At 57.2% G+C, this 14623-nt stretch overlaps 4 protein-coding genes across 4 annotated transcripts; all 4 read right to left on the reverse strand.

Moving 5' to 3' along the window:
* Nucleotides 1-1237: 1237 nt before the first annotated feature.
* IWZ02DRAFT_308312 (heterokaryon incompatibility protein-domain-containing protein) lies at nt 1238-4587 on the reverse strand. The gene is made up of 3 exons (XM_066764017.1): nt 3992-4587; nt 1842-3913; nt 1238-1725 (listed from the first exon to the last, which is right to left on the reverse strand). The coding sequence occupies exons 1-3, from the start codon at nt 4197-4199 to the stop codon at nt 1696-1698; spliced, it is 2310 nt and encodes a 769-aa protein (XP_066621043.1). The 5' UTR covers nt 4200-4587; the 3' UTR covers nt 1238-1695.
* Nucleotides 4544-6374, reverse strand: IWZ02DRAFT_455532 (acetyl-CoA hydrolase). The gene is made up of 3 exons (XM_066767797.1): nt 5648-6374; nt 5114-5593; nt 4544-5028 (listed from the first exon to the last, which is right to left on the reverse strand). Exons 1-3 carry the CDS (start codon nt 6248-6250, stop codon nt 4801-4803), a joined length of 1311 nt encoding a protein of 436 aa, XP_066621044.1. The 5' UTR covers nt 6251-6374; the 3' UTR covers nt 4544-4800.
* A 1761-nt stretch (nt 6375-8135) lies between these two features.
* On the reverse strand, nt 8136-10092 carry IWZ02DRAFT_434419 (uncharacterized protein; the record flags this gene model as incomplete). The annotated part of the gene is made up of 4 exons (XM_066766361.1): nt 8136-9007; nt 9060-9333; nt 9387-9856; nt 9930-10092. The coding sequence occupies 4 exons, from the start codon at nt 10090-10092 to the stop codon at nt 8136-8138; spliced, it is 1779 nt and encodes a 592-aa protein (XP_066621045.1).
* A 311-nt stretch (nt 10093-10403) lies between these two features.
* Nucleotides 10404-14552, reverse strand: IWZ02DRAFT_455541 (GTP binding protein Bms1). Its single transcript, XM_066767798.1, has 4 exons — nt 14342-14552; nt 14218-14288; nt 14075-14164; nt 10404-14027 (listed from the first exon to the last, which is right to left on the reverse strand). The coding sequence occupies exons 1-4, from the start codon at nt 14400-14402 to the stop codon at nt 10731-10733; spliced, it is 3519 nt and encodes a 1172-aa protein (XP_066621046.1). The 5' UTR covers nt 14403-14552; the 3' UTR covers nt 10404-10730.
* Between the last annotated feature and the right edge of the window lie 71 nt (nt 14553-14623).

Raw genomic sequence — 14623 nt, forward strand, 5'->3', positions numbered from 1 at the left:
TTCAATTTCCTCAAGGGGGTACATGACGGCGACGAAGAGGTCAACCAGCTTCGCATGACCAGGGCGGTTTATCATGCGATGAAGACGGCCAATGGAGCCTGATTTCGACGCGGAATTCGGACACGCCCCCTCTTGGAACGGCACCACAGGCACAATGCAGCATAGAACTTTAGGTCTTCGTCCTGACTTGCAAACCATTCTTCCGTCTCCTAATCGGTTGTCAGACCATACGCAATGTTCAAGTGATTCTGATCCCCTGACGATGCCTGCAACAAAGACCTTCTCTTTCCAATCAAGCTATACACAAGACCATGTACAATTACAATGCTAACTGTAATTAGAGAGGAACAAAGCGTCCACTTGCCGCTCAAATCCATCAGATCAAGGCAAATTGCTTGTCGCCGGCTCTTCTGCCTTCGCCTTCGCGTGCCCACGTCGCTCCTAGAAGCATTGCGCAACATCTGTCGCTGTGCGGCTGCTTTTGCGGCGCGCCGCTGTAGCCGTCAAAATTTCCTTGCTCATCGACGCGTCAACCAGCAGCTCAGGAAGCCAAGCGCGAGCTTCATAGACCTCTGTCTCGCATTTCGAATCATCCCATCAAACAACCCAACCCGCACCTCCAAGCGGCCCTTTTGTCTATCCCCTTCGCGCCCCCGTCAATCACAAAACGTATCAGCACACACACTACATTACCCAAGCACAATCTCCTCCCACCTCGCCTTCCCCTTAACGCCATTCCGAAATGCATGCCGAAAGACTTTTCCTACGCCAACGCGATAATGCACGCTACTCTTCACTTCAACCAGCATGACGTAATTCAAATCCCACTCGGACTGCTGCTGGTCAAACGGCACATAGAAGGACCAGGTGCCGCACTCGTCCTTTGTGAATCTCTTCGCGCGCGACAGGGCGAGGAATTGGAACACTAGGTCTCCGCCATTGTTGTTGTTGTTCTTATTGTTATTGTCGTGCATTTTCTGCTGCACCCATTCTTCGCTGAGGATGATGGAGCCGCACCAGTCACCCGCCGCGTCCGCGATGCCATAGCGGCACAGGCCCAGTCCGCAGGCTCTGCTTCGAGGGCCGTCGGGATGCGTGGCCGTGTCGTCGTTCGGCTCGACCAGGTACAGCCACACCGAATCGGTCCAAAACTGCAGCATGGGCGAGTCGGGCTCTTGCATGTAGAGGGTTGAGATCCCGTCGGCCCCGTATACCGCGAACGGGCTCTCTGGTGCCCTCTTGTGGAACTCGGGCTTTTTGCCCCGGCGACCCTCTAGGGTGCGGCGGCCGTACGGGTCCAGCATTGGGTCGGGGCGCTCCCGAACTATTTCGATTACTTCGCGCCTGCGTGATCGTCCTTTGCGGACGTCGTCATTAGGCCTCGGAAAAGCCTCAGGGTATTCAGGGCGCATTCGAGGTGGGTGGGGAGAATTATCGGGGTTGTACGCTGGTGCGGGTCGTCGCCTTCCGTAGTTGTAGACGATTTCCTTCTCACGACCTGGTGAAGAGAATCGGACGCGAACGTCGCCGTCGCGTCGATCGTCCGCACGCCTCGAAAAGTCTTCAGCACCCCGACGGCGTTGTCGAGGTGGTGGTGGAGGGGTTGGGGACCCAATAAAATCGTTCCTCTCTCTGTACTCTCCCCTTATCGGCGAGGGCGGTTTCCGGTATTCCGTCCTGTCCTCATGATGAGGATCAAACTGATAGTTGTATCCGCCTCGCCCCCTGTATGCTTCGTTATATCCTCGGAGGTCCCTGTATGCTTCGTTGTATCCTCCGAACCCCTTGTATGCTTCGTTGTATCCAAGGAGGTCCATGTATGCTTCGGGGTATTCTCTTACCTCCTTGTATCCTTCATTGTATCCTGCTCGCCCCCTGTATATGGCACGCACATCAGGCGGAGGCTTGCGAGAAAACGAGGAATCAGCATCAGTAGATGTCTCATCAGAATGAAGAATATCCGAGTCGGAATGCTGGCCGTTGAAGTCTGGGCCCTCTTTCTGCTCCTTGAACTTTTTCAATTTGCGCTCCACTTCATGTATCCCCTTTTCCATCTTCTCTTTTGAACGCTCGTGCGAGTCGTATCCTTTCCAGCGCACTTCTTGATTCCTCAGGACGCGTTCGCACGTCAACCACAGCGGGCGCAGTTTGCTTTGGGAGTCACGAATGTGCCACTGGATCCACGTGTGCGAGATGAGCCACTGGTGTACGTTCTCGAGGCAATCCTGGATGAAGTCGTGGTTAAAGTACAACGCCGAACCACCCTCCCATCCGCACCACGACCAGCTGGGAAAGTCGCCGCCGACACGGCGCTTGAGTGCCTCTTGCGGTGTCCACAGTAAAGCAAGGTCGAAGTGGGATGTGGGAAGGCCAAAGCAGAGCGGACCGGACATGGCGCTCTCAATCAAGTTGGAGACGCCGTTGAAGGCGGCAAGGACGTCCGTCGACTTGGTCAGGCAGCGGCCCGAAAACAGCTCGACGCAGTGCATGTAAAACCAGATGGGCCGCTCTTCGAGCTTGTTCAGCAGCGCCAGCGGGCTCCGGACCAGATCAAGCGACCAGGCCGAAATCTTGGAAGCTTGCGGCGACGCGACGATGTCTTCGGAAAAGGTGGCCTTGCGGCACTGGAAGAACACGCGGCCCTGTGTGAAGATGAGGCACCGGCGCGATAGCAGCCGCTCCTGGAAAGTCCACGCCCGCGAGTTCCACGCCGAGCTGGCAATCTGCGACTCGACGTCGCGCGAAATCATGAGGCGCAAGCCTGGCCCGCATCTTTCGATGACTTGTTCGCTTGATGCCTCGGGCGAGTCGAACGCGACTAAGCCTGCTTTGGCATTGATGCCATCCGCCGCACAGATCGTGAACTCGGCGTTGCTGTAGATGCGGTCCATGACTTGGGAGTTCCATTTCCAAGAGCGATTCGAGTCCTGCACGATGCAAATCGAGTCGATCCACAGGTAGCGATACCCAAGGCGGCGCACCAAGTCCACGCTCGACTGTATCACCTTGGGCATGCCCTTCAAGTCTTCCTCGATGGCGTGCCGGAAGCCGCGCGTGAGCACGTTGTTGAGGTTCGTGAGCAGCTTTTCGAAGCCCTGTTGGTCTTCTTTGCTGCCCCAAACATAGCTCAGCGCAACGTACGGCTCAAATAGCGATCCTTCCGAGTCGGACGACTCGCTCTCTTCAGCAGAGCTAGAATCGGATGCTGACGCCGCGGTGCTCTTCTTGCGGTTCACAGGAGACTTTCCGTTGGACCGTTGCGGCAGGCTTGTCAGCCTCATCTCGACAATGTCAAGCACGCCAAAATGCGCCGCCTTGGCCACTCGCTTGAAGTTGACCTCGTCGCGCTCAAAGCTGTCCCCACATCTGCCCTTGTGTTCATGAAGGCATTGCTCCAGCCAGCTCCTGATCAGCGCAATCTTGCTCGCGTCCTGCTTGATCCTGCGCGCGCGAAAGTGGTCGGAATATGTCCACACAGCATTTGCATCCGTCGTGACGAGATCGGAAGACTCACGGGGCGTCAGGAAGACGGCAAAGGCGTCGGGAATGGCGCTGCTGTCCCAGCTGATGTGTATGCGACGCGTCCGAGCCTGGATGGTGAGGTTGTTCTCATCGATGCTGCGGCCGTCGACCTCCCAGGTCAGGAAGCATTTGGCGTTTTCCACATCAACAGTTGAAAGCGTCGACTGGTCGATGGATTTGCTGACCAGTCTGCAAAAAGGACAGCCCGGCGCTCGCGTCTCAATGTCTCTGTAAGTGCCCAGCAGGAATCGCAAATTGGCGTAGCGCGGCGAGAAGAGCGGTGATTCCCTTGCACTGCCGTCCTTTGCGCATCGCCTTTGTCCAGACCGGCCCTTCTGGATGTTGAATCGGGAGACGGAGAGGTCGAGGCCACGGCACGCCGGACACAGTTCTGCGCAGTCGTCAGTTTGGGAAACATGCCAAGGGATCGCGGCCACCGGCCGGACTGAGAAGGAACTCCCTTCCCTACCTTGCTCTTGAATCTGCTCTTGAATCTGCTCTTGAATCACCGCTTTCACCTCGACCGTCTCTAGTAACGGCACAAGCGCCTCGTCTGGCCTGCCTGCGCTTCCTTCCGGCCCTCCCGTGCTTTCAACATCGCCGACGCCATTCGGCAGCCCAGACGCAAAATCCTTGGAGTCATAGCTGGGCGGCAGCGACACATCCTCGGGCATCATTTTTCATCGAGACGAGACGAGCCGAGCCACGAAACAGTCCAGGTCTTCTTTAACAATCCGGAAGACAGCCGCGTCTTGTCATGCTGGCCCCCACAGCTCGTGCATGGTGGCTGCGGTCGGTTGCAGCACGCACGAGGACTTTACGACGTGCCGTTTGGCCCCCATACAATTACTGCTGAAGAAGCAGTTGGAAAATTGCGAGCCAGTCAACGTACCGAGGCAGAATCCGAGGGGCTCCGGGTGCCGTATGGGCAGCGACGACGGAGCGTGGATGGATGAGTATCAAAGCCAAGGAGATACAAAACAAACGAGAAATTTCGTGTCAATGCCAACATTCCGAAATTTCCAATTTCGAATTTCTAATTTCCAAATTTTGGAACCCCAGAAACCTAAGAAAGAAGAAACGACGACGATGTAGACAGCGCTGCCTCCCCAACAGCATATATCTCAAAAAAAGAAAAAGAAAAAGCGCCAAACACGCCCATGCCCATGCTTCGAAGGTACGCAAAGAAAAGTTCCTCCCCTTTCCCCTTTCCCCTTTCTCTCCCCCCTTAGCATCCCATCACTTCCTCCTCTCTCATCCTCCTCACTCAACTTTCACTTACTCCCAACTCTGAATCTTCATCGTCCCCTTCTCAGCAAGGTTCTTGTGCATGTTGAACGCCTGGAACAGCAAATGCGGCTCATGCCCCATGCCCTTGCGCAGACACTCGAATTCGGCGCGGTCGAAGTAGTCCTTGAGGATGGGGTGGTAGTCTGGGTGCGAGCACTTGTCGATGATGACGCGCGCGCGCTCGCGCGGCGACAGGCCGCGCACATCGGCGAGACCCTGTTTTGCGTGTGTTAGCGTTTTGGAAAGGATTGGCCTTGTTGGGCTTGGTGGTTGGTGGAAGAAGGGAACGGGGAAAACACACCTGCTCTGTCACGACAACGTCGAGGTCGTGCTCCGTCTGGTCGACGTGCGTGCACATAGGGACGATGCAGCTGACACCCGTCGGGTCCGTCTTGCTGGGGCGCGTCGACGGGGTGTGCATGATGCTGTACTTGGAGCTGCGCAAAAAGTCGGCCGAGCCGCCCAGGCCGTTGAGCATGCGCGAGCCCATGACGCACGTCGAGTTTGCGTGTGCGTAAATGTCGACCTCGACGGGCGTGTTCATGCCAATGACGCCGAGACGGCGGATGATCTCGGGCGAATTGGATACCTGCTGCGAGCGCAGGAGGAGCTTGGGCGAGTACTCTTGCCATCCCTCGTAGAAGCGCTTGAAGCCGTCGGGCGAGAAGCGGATGCTGGTTGCGGTTGCAAAGTCGAGGTTGCCACTGTCAAACAGGTCCAGGAACGAGTCTTGCAGCACTTCGGTCCAGACCTTGAGGTTCTTGAAGTCCGCGCCGCCCTTCTGCTCAGGCTGTTAGCAAGGGATCGTCACGTGTTAGGGGTGGGCGGCACGTACCGAAAGACCGCCGACAACGGCGTTGGCAATGTTGCCGATGCCGCTTTGGATGGGAAGCAAGTTCTGCGGCAGTCGGCCGTGGTTGACCTCGTGCTTGAGGAACTCAATCAGGTTGGACGCAATTTTCTGCGATGTCTCGTCCTCGGGCGAGTTAGGCTGCGTCTGGTCCGGATAGTCAGACTCGACGACGGCCACCACCTTCTCCGGGTCAACGGGAATGTACGGCGTTCCAATACGGTCCTCGGGTGCCATGATGAGGTAGGGCTTGCGGTTCGGCGGCAGGTCCGTCATGGTAATGTCGTGAAGGCCCTCAAACGAGGGCGCAGCCGTGTTGACCTCGATGACGACCTTGTCGGCCATCTGGATGAGCTCGGGAGTCGCGCCCACGGACGCGCCGGGAATGATGCCGCCCTCCTCGGTGATGGCGCTCGCTTCAACAATGGCTACATCGATCTTGTTGTTGGGGCGATCCCGCGTGTACCAGCCGTACATGAGGTCGACGGGGAACATGGACAGGTGCTTGTCGAAGAATTTGATGTTGCCATTGTTGATGCCCTTGGCAATCTCCTTGCCGACCTGGTGGGGCGACCGCCGCTCAATCATGTTGAGGCGCGCCCAGCGGTTCTCCGTCTCGGCGCCCGACGACGCGCCCACAAACAGGTTGTACTTGAGCTTGCCCTCCAAGCCATTCTTCTCGACGTGGTCGGCGAGGGCGGTGGGGACTTTTCTGCAGGACTTGTGAGCTGCTGGACGGCATTGAACCCATGGAAAGCACGCACTTGGGGTATCCGACACCCGTGAATCCGGACCAGCCGATGTACGAGTTGTGCGGAAACAGGTCAATCAGATTCTCGGCCTTGGTGAGCTTGTTGAGGTACGAGGGCCTCCGGACTCTGCTCCTCAGAAGCGCAGACGCGGCCATTGTTGCGACGAGGTAGAGCTACGCGCAGGCGAGCCGACAGGTGGAGTGGAGTGGAGAGGGGAGTGGTGTGAAAAGAAAAGGACAAAGTGCGTGGAGATGAAGAAGGGGAGAGGTGGTACGAAAGAGCTATGACGGTGGGCTCGGCCGGCTTAAGGGAAAAGCCCTGGCACCTGGGCGCGTGGAGCGTCTGGGGGAGGGCGGCAAGGGTGCGTGGGCCGTGAAGGCTCCGAGAGAGAGAGAGAGAAAGTCGATACAGGATGGAAGGTCCATGTTGTGGTGTGGTAAGAGGCCGTGACGTCAGCCCTGCGCCGTAACGGAACGCGTCCAGTCAGCACCACCGCCTTTTCCATACGCCAAAACGCGCCCGACCGTCCAATCAACGCGGTACAAATCATTTGCCATCAGCGCCATACGTCAACCGTTGCAGCGACAGCGCTGCAACTGGCCTTGCGGTAATAATAATATGCATTGCATCTCTGATCGTCGAATTCCCCGAGCGGTCTCCGCCCGGGCCCGAGGTTCCACGCCCGGACGGGAGGAGCGAGGGGTCTTGCATGCCACATTGCAGTACGGCTGCTCGACAAGCACCGCGACGTCTCTCAGGGGCTGAAGAAGGACCAGCAAGCAGTCAAGCGGTATACACGAGCCCATCACGTCGGCAGCAGCAGTGCAACTAAATCCAGCAAGGTGCTCTGATTCTATCCCGTTCCAACCGAAGTGCAGCCCCCTGGTCACCAATCCCTCCCATGTACCCCTGTCTAACCGCGACTCCACCACCAAATCGACTCGAGGCGAGGCAACCAGCCCCAATTTCAAACAGCGGCCCCAGAACCAAACCGAGATTCTTCAGATCTGTCGGCATCGGGGTTTGTAGAGGGCGATGCAGACTAAGCGGAGATTGTAGCGAAAGGAAACGAGAAAAGAAAGAACCAGATTCCAGAAACCGATCAGGATACCGCCCAAAGAGAAAGCACACTAAAGCAAGCCGAGCCAACGATCCCAAGTAAGAAGAAAAAGGAGAAAAATCAAAGACTCCACATGTTGACGAAATGCTAATGCTTCGCTGTGCTTTGTGCTTTTTTGCGGAGGCGCGCTTCTTGTTTGCTTGCTTGCTTGCTGGCGGTTTGTGATGCGAATGCGAATGCAGTTCATTACTGATTTTGTAGGTGTGCCACACTTTCCTTCTGGCCCACTCGAGGCGCGCGTGGGCGGACCCGCCTCTTTCCTGGCATCATGCTCCTGGCTTGTTCGTGAGAGCGCCAGGCTGCCAACTTTTGCCCGCCCCGTGTCTCCTAGCTTTTCTCTCCACGGCCGCGCCATATGAGACGCGGCGCGGCGATTGGAGGACGAATCGAGCCGGGGAAGGCGAACAGTGCGAGGAGAATAGATATCAGACGAGACGATCAGAGAGCCGCGATGTTGGCCACTCTGCTCCCCCATCCGTGCCATGCTCGCCCTCCCCGGTCAACCTGTGACACGGTGCGGTACGTTGCGGACGGGAGCGGTCCGGTCCGTCTGGTCTTGGGTCTTTCCTTGCCACACTTGGCAGATCCAACCTGACGCGACCTACCCACTGCTCGCGCTGGCGCTATCCGCGCGTCCGTTCACCTGGACAGGTGCAGGTACCGGGCTATGAGCCGGGATGGTGCTGCTCCCTTTCTTGTCTGCTGGCGCTGACCCGATGATGCTTGCCCAATCCTTGGCGACTTGTTCCTCTTCTTTCCTTCTTTCACTTGTCACGTCTACCCGCTCGTTTTGTTGCCCATCTCTCCCCTTGGTCTCTTGGTCTCTCTTGATTCCGTTCAAACTCACTCCCTCTTCAGACTCCATCTTCATTTCAATGTCAATGTCCACACCAGCTCCTGCTTTATTGCACCCTTCGCCTTCGGCGACACCGTAGCCACTCCCTCTTCCCCTCCTACCTTCATCAAAGGCCACACGCTTGACCGCCGGTCCGCCGGCAGTCTCAGCTCGGACCGCGCTCATGCCGCCATGGTTCTGCTGCTGAGCAAAATGCGCCGAGTTGTTCGGGCTGCTCATAAACAGCAAGCTATCAACCGCATCCATTTCTGCCTGCTGGCTCGGCATGCGGAGGATGCCAGCAGGACGTGGCTGCAACTGGCCTTGACGGGGCGTCGGGGTATGAGTCTGATTGGGCTGAGGGTAGGGAGAGTGCGAGTGGTTCCGCTGATGCGCACGTGACGGATCCTGATACTTGCCTGTGGGTGTTGTCGGGTAGGCTGCCGGGAGCGAGCTTGACTGCGGCTGTGGTTTTGGATGATACGTGCCGAGCTTTGGGGGCGGCCGGTTAGACATGGAGCGGCGGTGGCGCTTGGGAGAAAGATCAACCGAGGGTGCAAGCGATGGAGTGTAAGAATCGTTGCTCGAAACTGTAGACGACGTCGTCGGACGCGCATTGTCCACACGGGATGCCGAGTCTGCAATGCACCGTCAAGATGTTGTCAACGATGTTAAAACTCAGTCACTTACAGGAGAAGCTCGCCGAGTATGCACGCGAGATGTTGTGGAGCGGGCTCCCCTGTCCAGGAGAAGCCGCGTGCGCTTCAGGGGCAGAATGGGCGCTCTGCCTCCTCGAGTCAGCACCTCGGGGCGACGCGATAGTCCTGGCAAACGTCGGAGTCTGGACAGCGGGCGAGTTTCTCTGCGAAGCGACCGTCTCGAGCTCGTCAAATGATTTTTGCTCCCAGCCGTTCTGGACCTTTATCATGGCGTACGAAAGACGCGTCTTGAGTTCGGCAGACAACTGCAACGACGTGTCAATTGGGCCACAAAGACGCGTCGACGCAGGCTTCCTACCTTGCCAATCCTGCTCAGGCCGGACTCGGTGCTGGTGTTTCTCGAGTGCGCGCCGCTCGACGCGCCCGTGTCATTGGTGCCCCCGTAGGCGCTGGTCGGCGGCTTGATGAGGCCGCTGGCGGTCCGCTTCGCGCCGCGCGACGTGGGCGGCGTGTCGATGGCCATGGGGCTTCCGGCTGCGCTCCGCGGCGAAAAGTCATGCTGGAAGGCCGTTTGTTTTCGGGGCGTGATGCAAGTGTCGAGCGCGACGGGTTTCTGCACGGGCGCGCTTGCGCCAGCAACGGCGGGCGCGGGCTTGGCTAGGTCAGTCTGGCTAGACACGTTGGAGGTGGCCGGGCTCGTGGATTCGGTTTCTGGGATGGAGTCGGTCGACACGTTGGACTGCGATGACAGCAGTCGTGGGGCTTGGCTGGTGGTGCTCGAGGCAGATAGTTGGCTCTCTTGCGACGCGCTTGGGTGGCTCGTGCCGGCTGCGACGCGTTAGCTCGACGCGATGAGGAGGAAAAGCATTCAAAACGCGGATGATGCGCTGGGTGGGCATACTGGCCGTCTTGTAACTTGCGGGGTGATGGGCCGACGAGGAAGCTCGTGCAGCCAAGCTCACTGCAGGCCGTACGGAAACCGGTGGCAGCGGAGGCGGTGGTGACGCGGCGGCGACGTGGTGGGCGGCGGCGCGCTCAAACTCGAGCGAGGCCACAGTCTCCATGTCGATGGGATGGGGGTGAATTGGTGGATGTATGGAGTCAGAGTCAGTCAGGTCGAAGTCGCAGTCGCAGTCGCAGTCGCAGTCGCGGTCGCGGTCGCGGTCGCGGGTCAACAAGGTGCAGCCAAGTCAGTTTGTCTTGTGACGACCCACGACGTGCATGGGCGGCGGGAAGCGCGCGCGTGCACTTGGACCTGGGCTCCCTGTGCGCCGTCCGAGTCGAAGAAGACCGACAACCTGAATTTTGACTTGACTTGACTTGACGCGGGATGATGATGATAATGATTGAACATGTGGGGTTTTTGATTGCAAGCGATGCAACCGGCCGTCGACAACGGGGGACAAAGCCAGACTCGACGTCTCGTCGCCGCCACGAAGTCAGCTGATGCTACTCTCTCTCTGTCCCTCTCTCTCTTTTTTTTTTTTTTTCTTTTCTTTTCTTTTTCAGGCCCTGCTCTGCTGCCGTCCATGCACGCGCCCAACGCCGGAAAATGCATGCTGCCCTGCCCTGCCCTGCCATGCCATGCAGCCGTCTGTCGAGAACGAGCTCGCCTTCTCTCTACTGATCGACAGACGTGAAGAAACAAACAACTGAAACCCGCAAAACAAATAATTCAAACAACAATGCGACGCGTCATTTCTCAATGCCTGCTCTTCTTGCCTCCGCCTCCGCCTCCGCCCCCATCCTGATTCTTACGCTTCTTACCCTCGCGTGCCCAAAAGTCGGCCTTTTCGCGCTTCTCCCGCTCCGCTCGCTTCTCCTCATTCTCTGCCACCTTCTTGCGGTATCCTTCCCGCCGCTTCTCCTGTGCTGCATGTCGCTTGGCCACCTTTTCGTTGCGCAGCGTCATCACCTGCTGCATCAGGTTGCGCGCCGTCCGCTCCTCCTTGCCTGCCACCACCGCCCTCTTCTGGAGATATGTTTCCTTCTTTTGCTTGCCCATCCGCACTGGCTGCGAGCTGAAGGGCAGGTCAGCCGCCAGCTTCTTGGGGATTCGCAGGGGGTTGAAATGGCGCTCTTGGCGCTCCACTGCCCGGTACGCCGAGTTCTTGTCCAGCGGCGTCGGAATGCCCTGGTCGCGCCGCACTTCACCCGTAAGCCTCATGCCCTTCCACTCGCCGTCCTCGCCATTCTCGGCCTGTCCGCCCAGGTCGAGCAAGTTCGTCACTGGATTGTAGAACCGGTGCGGCTTGATCGGGTACCACGCTCGCAAAAACACAATGTCGCTCATGAGAATCTTGTCTTCAAACGTGGCACGGAAGTGGCCTTCGGGCTTGCTCAGCGCCTTCTTGATCTGACCCCGAACCCCGGACACCGTGCGGATGCTGGCTCCTTCAAACTTGGCAATCTCCAAAGTAGTGCTAAACATGTCTTTGATGAAAGCCGTGTTCTTGAAAATCTTGTACGGGTGACCCGTGAGCTTGAGCTTCTTGACAATCTCCACGCTCTCGTCCACGTTCAGCACCACTCCGGTGGCTGCAATGCGGAACCCAGGGTTCTTGTTGGAAAAGGACTGGACACAGCAGAAGCCCGTGTTGGGTGCAATCAGCGGTCCCCAGAATGTGCCAAAGCAGTGCATGTGCTCAGGAGTATACTTTAGCATGCGGTTTCGCGTTCGGGAATCCGAAATGCTGTACACTGGTGTCGACTGAAATCTCCGCCAGCCCAGGGAGAAGATGAGAGGGTCGTTGGTCTTGAGAATCTTCTTGTGCCAGCGGTGGCGCTTGATACGCACTTGCACGTAGCCAAAGCACTGCTCGGTAGGTGTGAGACCGCCAACAATAATGGGGAAGCGAGGGTTGAAGTTTGCCGAAAGTTCGTACGGTACGTCCTCGAGCACGATGCGTGCGTAGGTGCCGGCCTTGTATCCCTCGACTCGGACGCGAGACTGGTCGTCCAGTTGGTCGAATTCCGCACGGTTGATGTCGAGCTGCTTCTGGATGGCCGCCTTTTGCGCATCGTACCAGTCATCCTCGCCAAACTCTTGCTCCTCTCCGTTCTCCCCTCCCTTGTTCTGGCCAAAGCCGTCACGGTCTTCCTCTTCGAATCGAAGTCTGAGCTCTTCCTTTTTACGAGCATTCTTCTCCCGCTCGGCTTCCAATTTGCCCTCTGCGTCTTCATTATCTTCCTCCTCCCCGTCGTCTCCGCCGTGCTTCTCTCCGGTTTCGAGATCTTCAAATTCGCCGTCGCCCTCGTCATCTTCGTCTCCGTCCTCCCCGTCGAAGCCTTCAAATTCTTCGTCAGAGCCTGCTTCGCCATCTCGCCCCTTGAGCAAGCTTGTTGATGCAAACCGACGACGGAGTGCTTCGAGGTTTTCTTCGTCTTTCCACTTTTGCTCGAGAGCTTCGTAATCATACTGGGGAATCGGACGGTCTTCTTGCTCTTCTTCTGCCTCGTTTGCCACCTTCTTGAAAAGCTCGTCATCGTCTGACCCGTCGTCTTCCTCTTGCTCCTCGCGGTCCTCGCCCCTCCAAGTCCGCAAAACTTCGGCTGGAGACAATTCGTCATTATACATTAAGCGAGCGAGTTCAGCTGTTCGGTATGGTCTCTTGCGGCCGTGAGATCTTCTTGCATTTTCAGCAAGGTTGTCCTTCCATCTCACTTCGCCATCTTCGTCCTCAGAACCAAAGTCGTCGCCGTCCTCGAGCTCCTGGTCGTCCACTGATGATAAGGAGCCCAGATCCGAGTCGCTGTCGGCAAAGGCAATGTCGTCGTTTCCACCGGCCGTCTTTTCGTCGTCTTTTTTGAACATGCGACCTAACCGTGCTTCCGAAATGCCTTCGCCCTCGACATACCCATTATCATCCTCGTCCTCTTCACCTTCCGGTTCTTCCTCCTCTTCATCATCGCTCCCCAAATCCTCGTCGTCATCGTCGTCTACCTCTTCCACTTTACTTGCCATTCGTGCGTGACGCTGACTCTTTCTTCCTGTGTCGTTCGTATCGTCTTCGGCAGCTCTGTCGACAACTTCGCCGTTGCTAAAGAGCTTCAGCCCCTTGTCTGCTTCACCAAGCAGCTTCCTCTCGCCCTGAAGACCTATGACCATCTGCTCTCCGAGTCCCTTTCCTTCGACATCTTCATCCTTGTCAAAGGTCGTGTTTTTGACATCAATGTAGACAGCGTCCTTGTCGACCAACACGCCACCGACGTCTGACATGGGCGCAAAAAGAACCTTTTGCTTTTCTCCCAGTCTTCGCCGGTGCGTCTTGCCCGTCGCCTTTGCCACTTGTTGGTCCTGGTAAGGAGTGGGGCACGGATCCGGCAGCTGCTCAATCATTGAGACATTCAAGTCACCCACACCCGGGACGTGTACTCTTGCGCCTTGTGCCGGGAAATTCGTCCCTCTTAGATATCCGTAGAGCGCGACAGTTCTGTCGCATTTGGGGTTCTCCTCCATAGCAGTCGGCGGCGTGATATCCAGAAAGCGATCGGCGATGCAGTAAGGATGTGAGTTGCGCCAGACGAGGGGACGCGGGTTTTTCATGACGGACAAAAACCTCGACAAGTTCAGGACCTCGCGATCAGGGTATCGACCATTCATAACGCCGGATAGATAGAACAGTTTGGCGCCTTGGTACAGCTCGCTCCAAAATCTGTGCTTCAATCTCTTCTTTTGGATTTTGAGGGTACTTTGTTTTTTGAAAAGGTCCAAATGCGTCAGAATGCCAAACACATTGCCCGGCATACCCGTCGAGCTTAGTACGTTCAGAAACTCCATTGTCTCCATCTCGAAGCCGTAGTTGCCGTCAATCATGAGCAGGACAATGTCGACGACCTTGGCAATATCAATCATGGCGGCGAGCGAGTCGGCGGGGGTCTCGATGAAGGTGAGGCGGCGGCGCTTAGAGGTAACGACGGTGAGAGGACCGGCCGGTTGCGAAATGGTTTGCTTGGTGTAGCGGCGGATGAGGGACTTGATGAGAGTGGTTTTGCCGACCTGCCATTGTAAGCATATGCATGGAAATCGATATGCGGTGTCCATACTCCGGGAGGTCCAACGACAGCGACGACAAGAGGGGGCGCTTCCTCCGGGAGGCGGTCCACCAGCGGGACGTGGAGGCGCTTTTCCTTGACCTGGGAGATGTTCAGTATGGTCCTCCATTTTCATCAGTATGCGCCATTCGTACATCGTGAGAGCGCGCTGCCTGCTTTTGGAGACGTCCGGGAGCAGCGTATGCAAAGGCCTTGGGGTTCGGTCCTAGAAATTTTGTTAGTCCTCAATCTGCCGCGCACGTTGAGATCAATGCACACCGCCAGAGGCCTTCTTCTTCTCCTTGGCCGCGCGGTGCGGCTTGTTTGTCTGCTCGGACATGGTGGTTGCGCGGCGGGCTGGCGCAAAGCAGTGTCGAGCTCAGCAGAGTTGAAATTTTGGGTGAGAGAGCAAGGGTCGGATTTCCACGACGCGCTAAGCTGACTCGCGTTCTCCTTATCGATAAGCGCAACGAATCGGGCCCGCCGGGTCGTCCGCCCTCGCTGCGGCAACCACTTTGGTCTGTCAGCACTCCCCCCGTAGTCTATTCTCGATGCTGGAGG

Source organism: Phyllosticta citriasiana (assembly GCF_038021145.1).
Source record: "Phyllosticta citriasiana strain CBS 120426 chromosome Unknown IWZ02scaffold_9, whole genome shotgun sequence".
Lineage (NCBI taxonomy): Eukaryota > Fungi > Ascomycota > Dothideomycetes > Botryosphaeriales > Phyllostictaceae > Phyllosticta > Phyllosticta citriasiana.

Bases quoted from the DNA above. Each gene is read 5' to 3' on its own strand.
- IWZ02DRAFT_455532 (XM_066767797.1), bottom strand. From the start codon at position 6,250: ATGATTGAGCGGCGGTCGCCCCACCAGGTCGGCAAGGAGATTGCCAAG. The intron at 5,594-5,647 runs GTACGTGCCGCC...CAGCCTGAGCAG, and splicing joins CCGTTGTCGGCGGTCTTTCG to AAGGGCGGCGCGGACTTCAA. The intron at 5,029-5,113 runs GTGTGTTTTCCC...CACGCAAAACAG, and splicing joins ACGTTGTCGTGACAGAGCAG to GGTCTCGCCGATGTGCGCGG.
- IWZ02DRAFT_455541 (XM_066767798.1), bottom strand. From the start codon at position 14,402: ATGTCCGAGCAGACAAACAAGCCGCACCGCGCGGCCAAGGAGAAGAAG. The intron at 14,289-14,341 runs GTGTGCATTGAT...CAAAATTTCTAG, and splicing joins GAAGAAGAAGGCCTCTGGCG to GACCGAACCCCAAGGCCTTT. The intron at 14,165-14,217 runs GTACGAATGGCG...AACATCTCCCAG, and splicing joins AGGCAGCGCGCTCTCACGAT to GTCAAGGAAAAGCGCCTCCA.
- IWZ02DRAFT_308312 (XM_066764017.1), bottom strand. From the start codon at position 4,199: ATGATGCCCGAGGATGTGTCGCTGCCGCCCAGCTATGACTCCAAGGAT. The intron at 3,914-3,991 runs GTAGGGAAGGGA...ACGACTGCGCAG, and splicing joins AGAGCAGATTCAAGAGCAAG to AACTGTGTCCGGCGTGCCGT. The intron at 1,726-1,841 runs GTAAGAGAATAC...CGAAGCATACAG, and splicing joins ACAATGAAGGATACAAGGAG to GGGGCGAGGCGGATACAACT.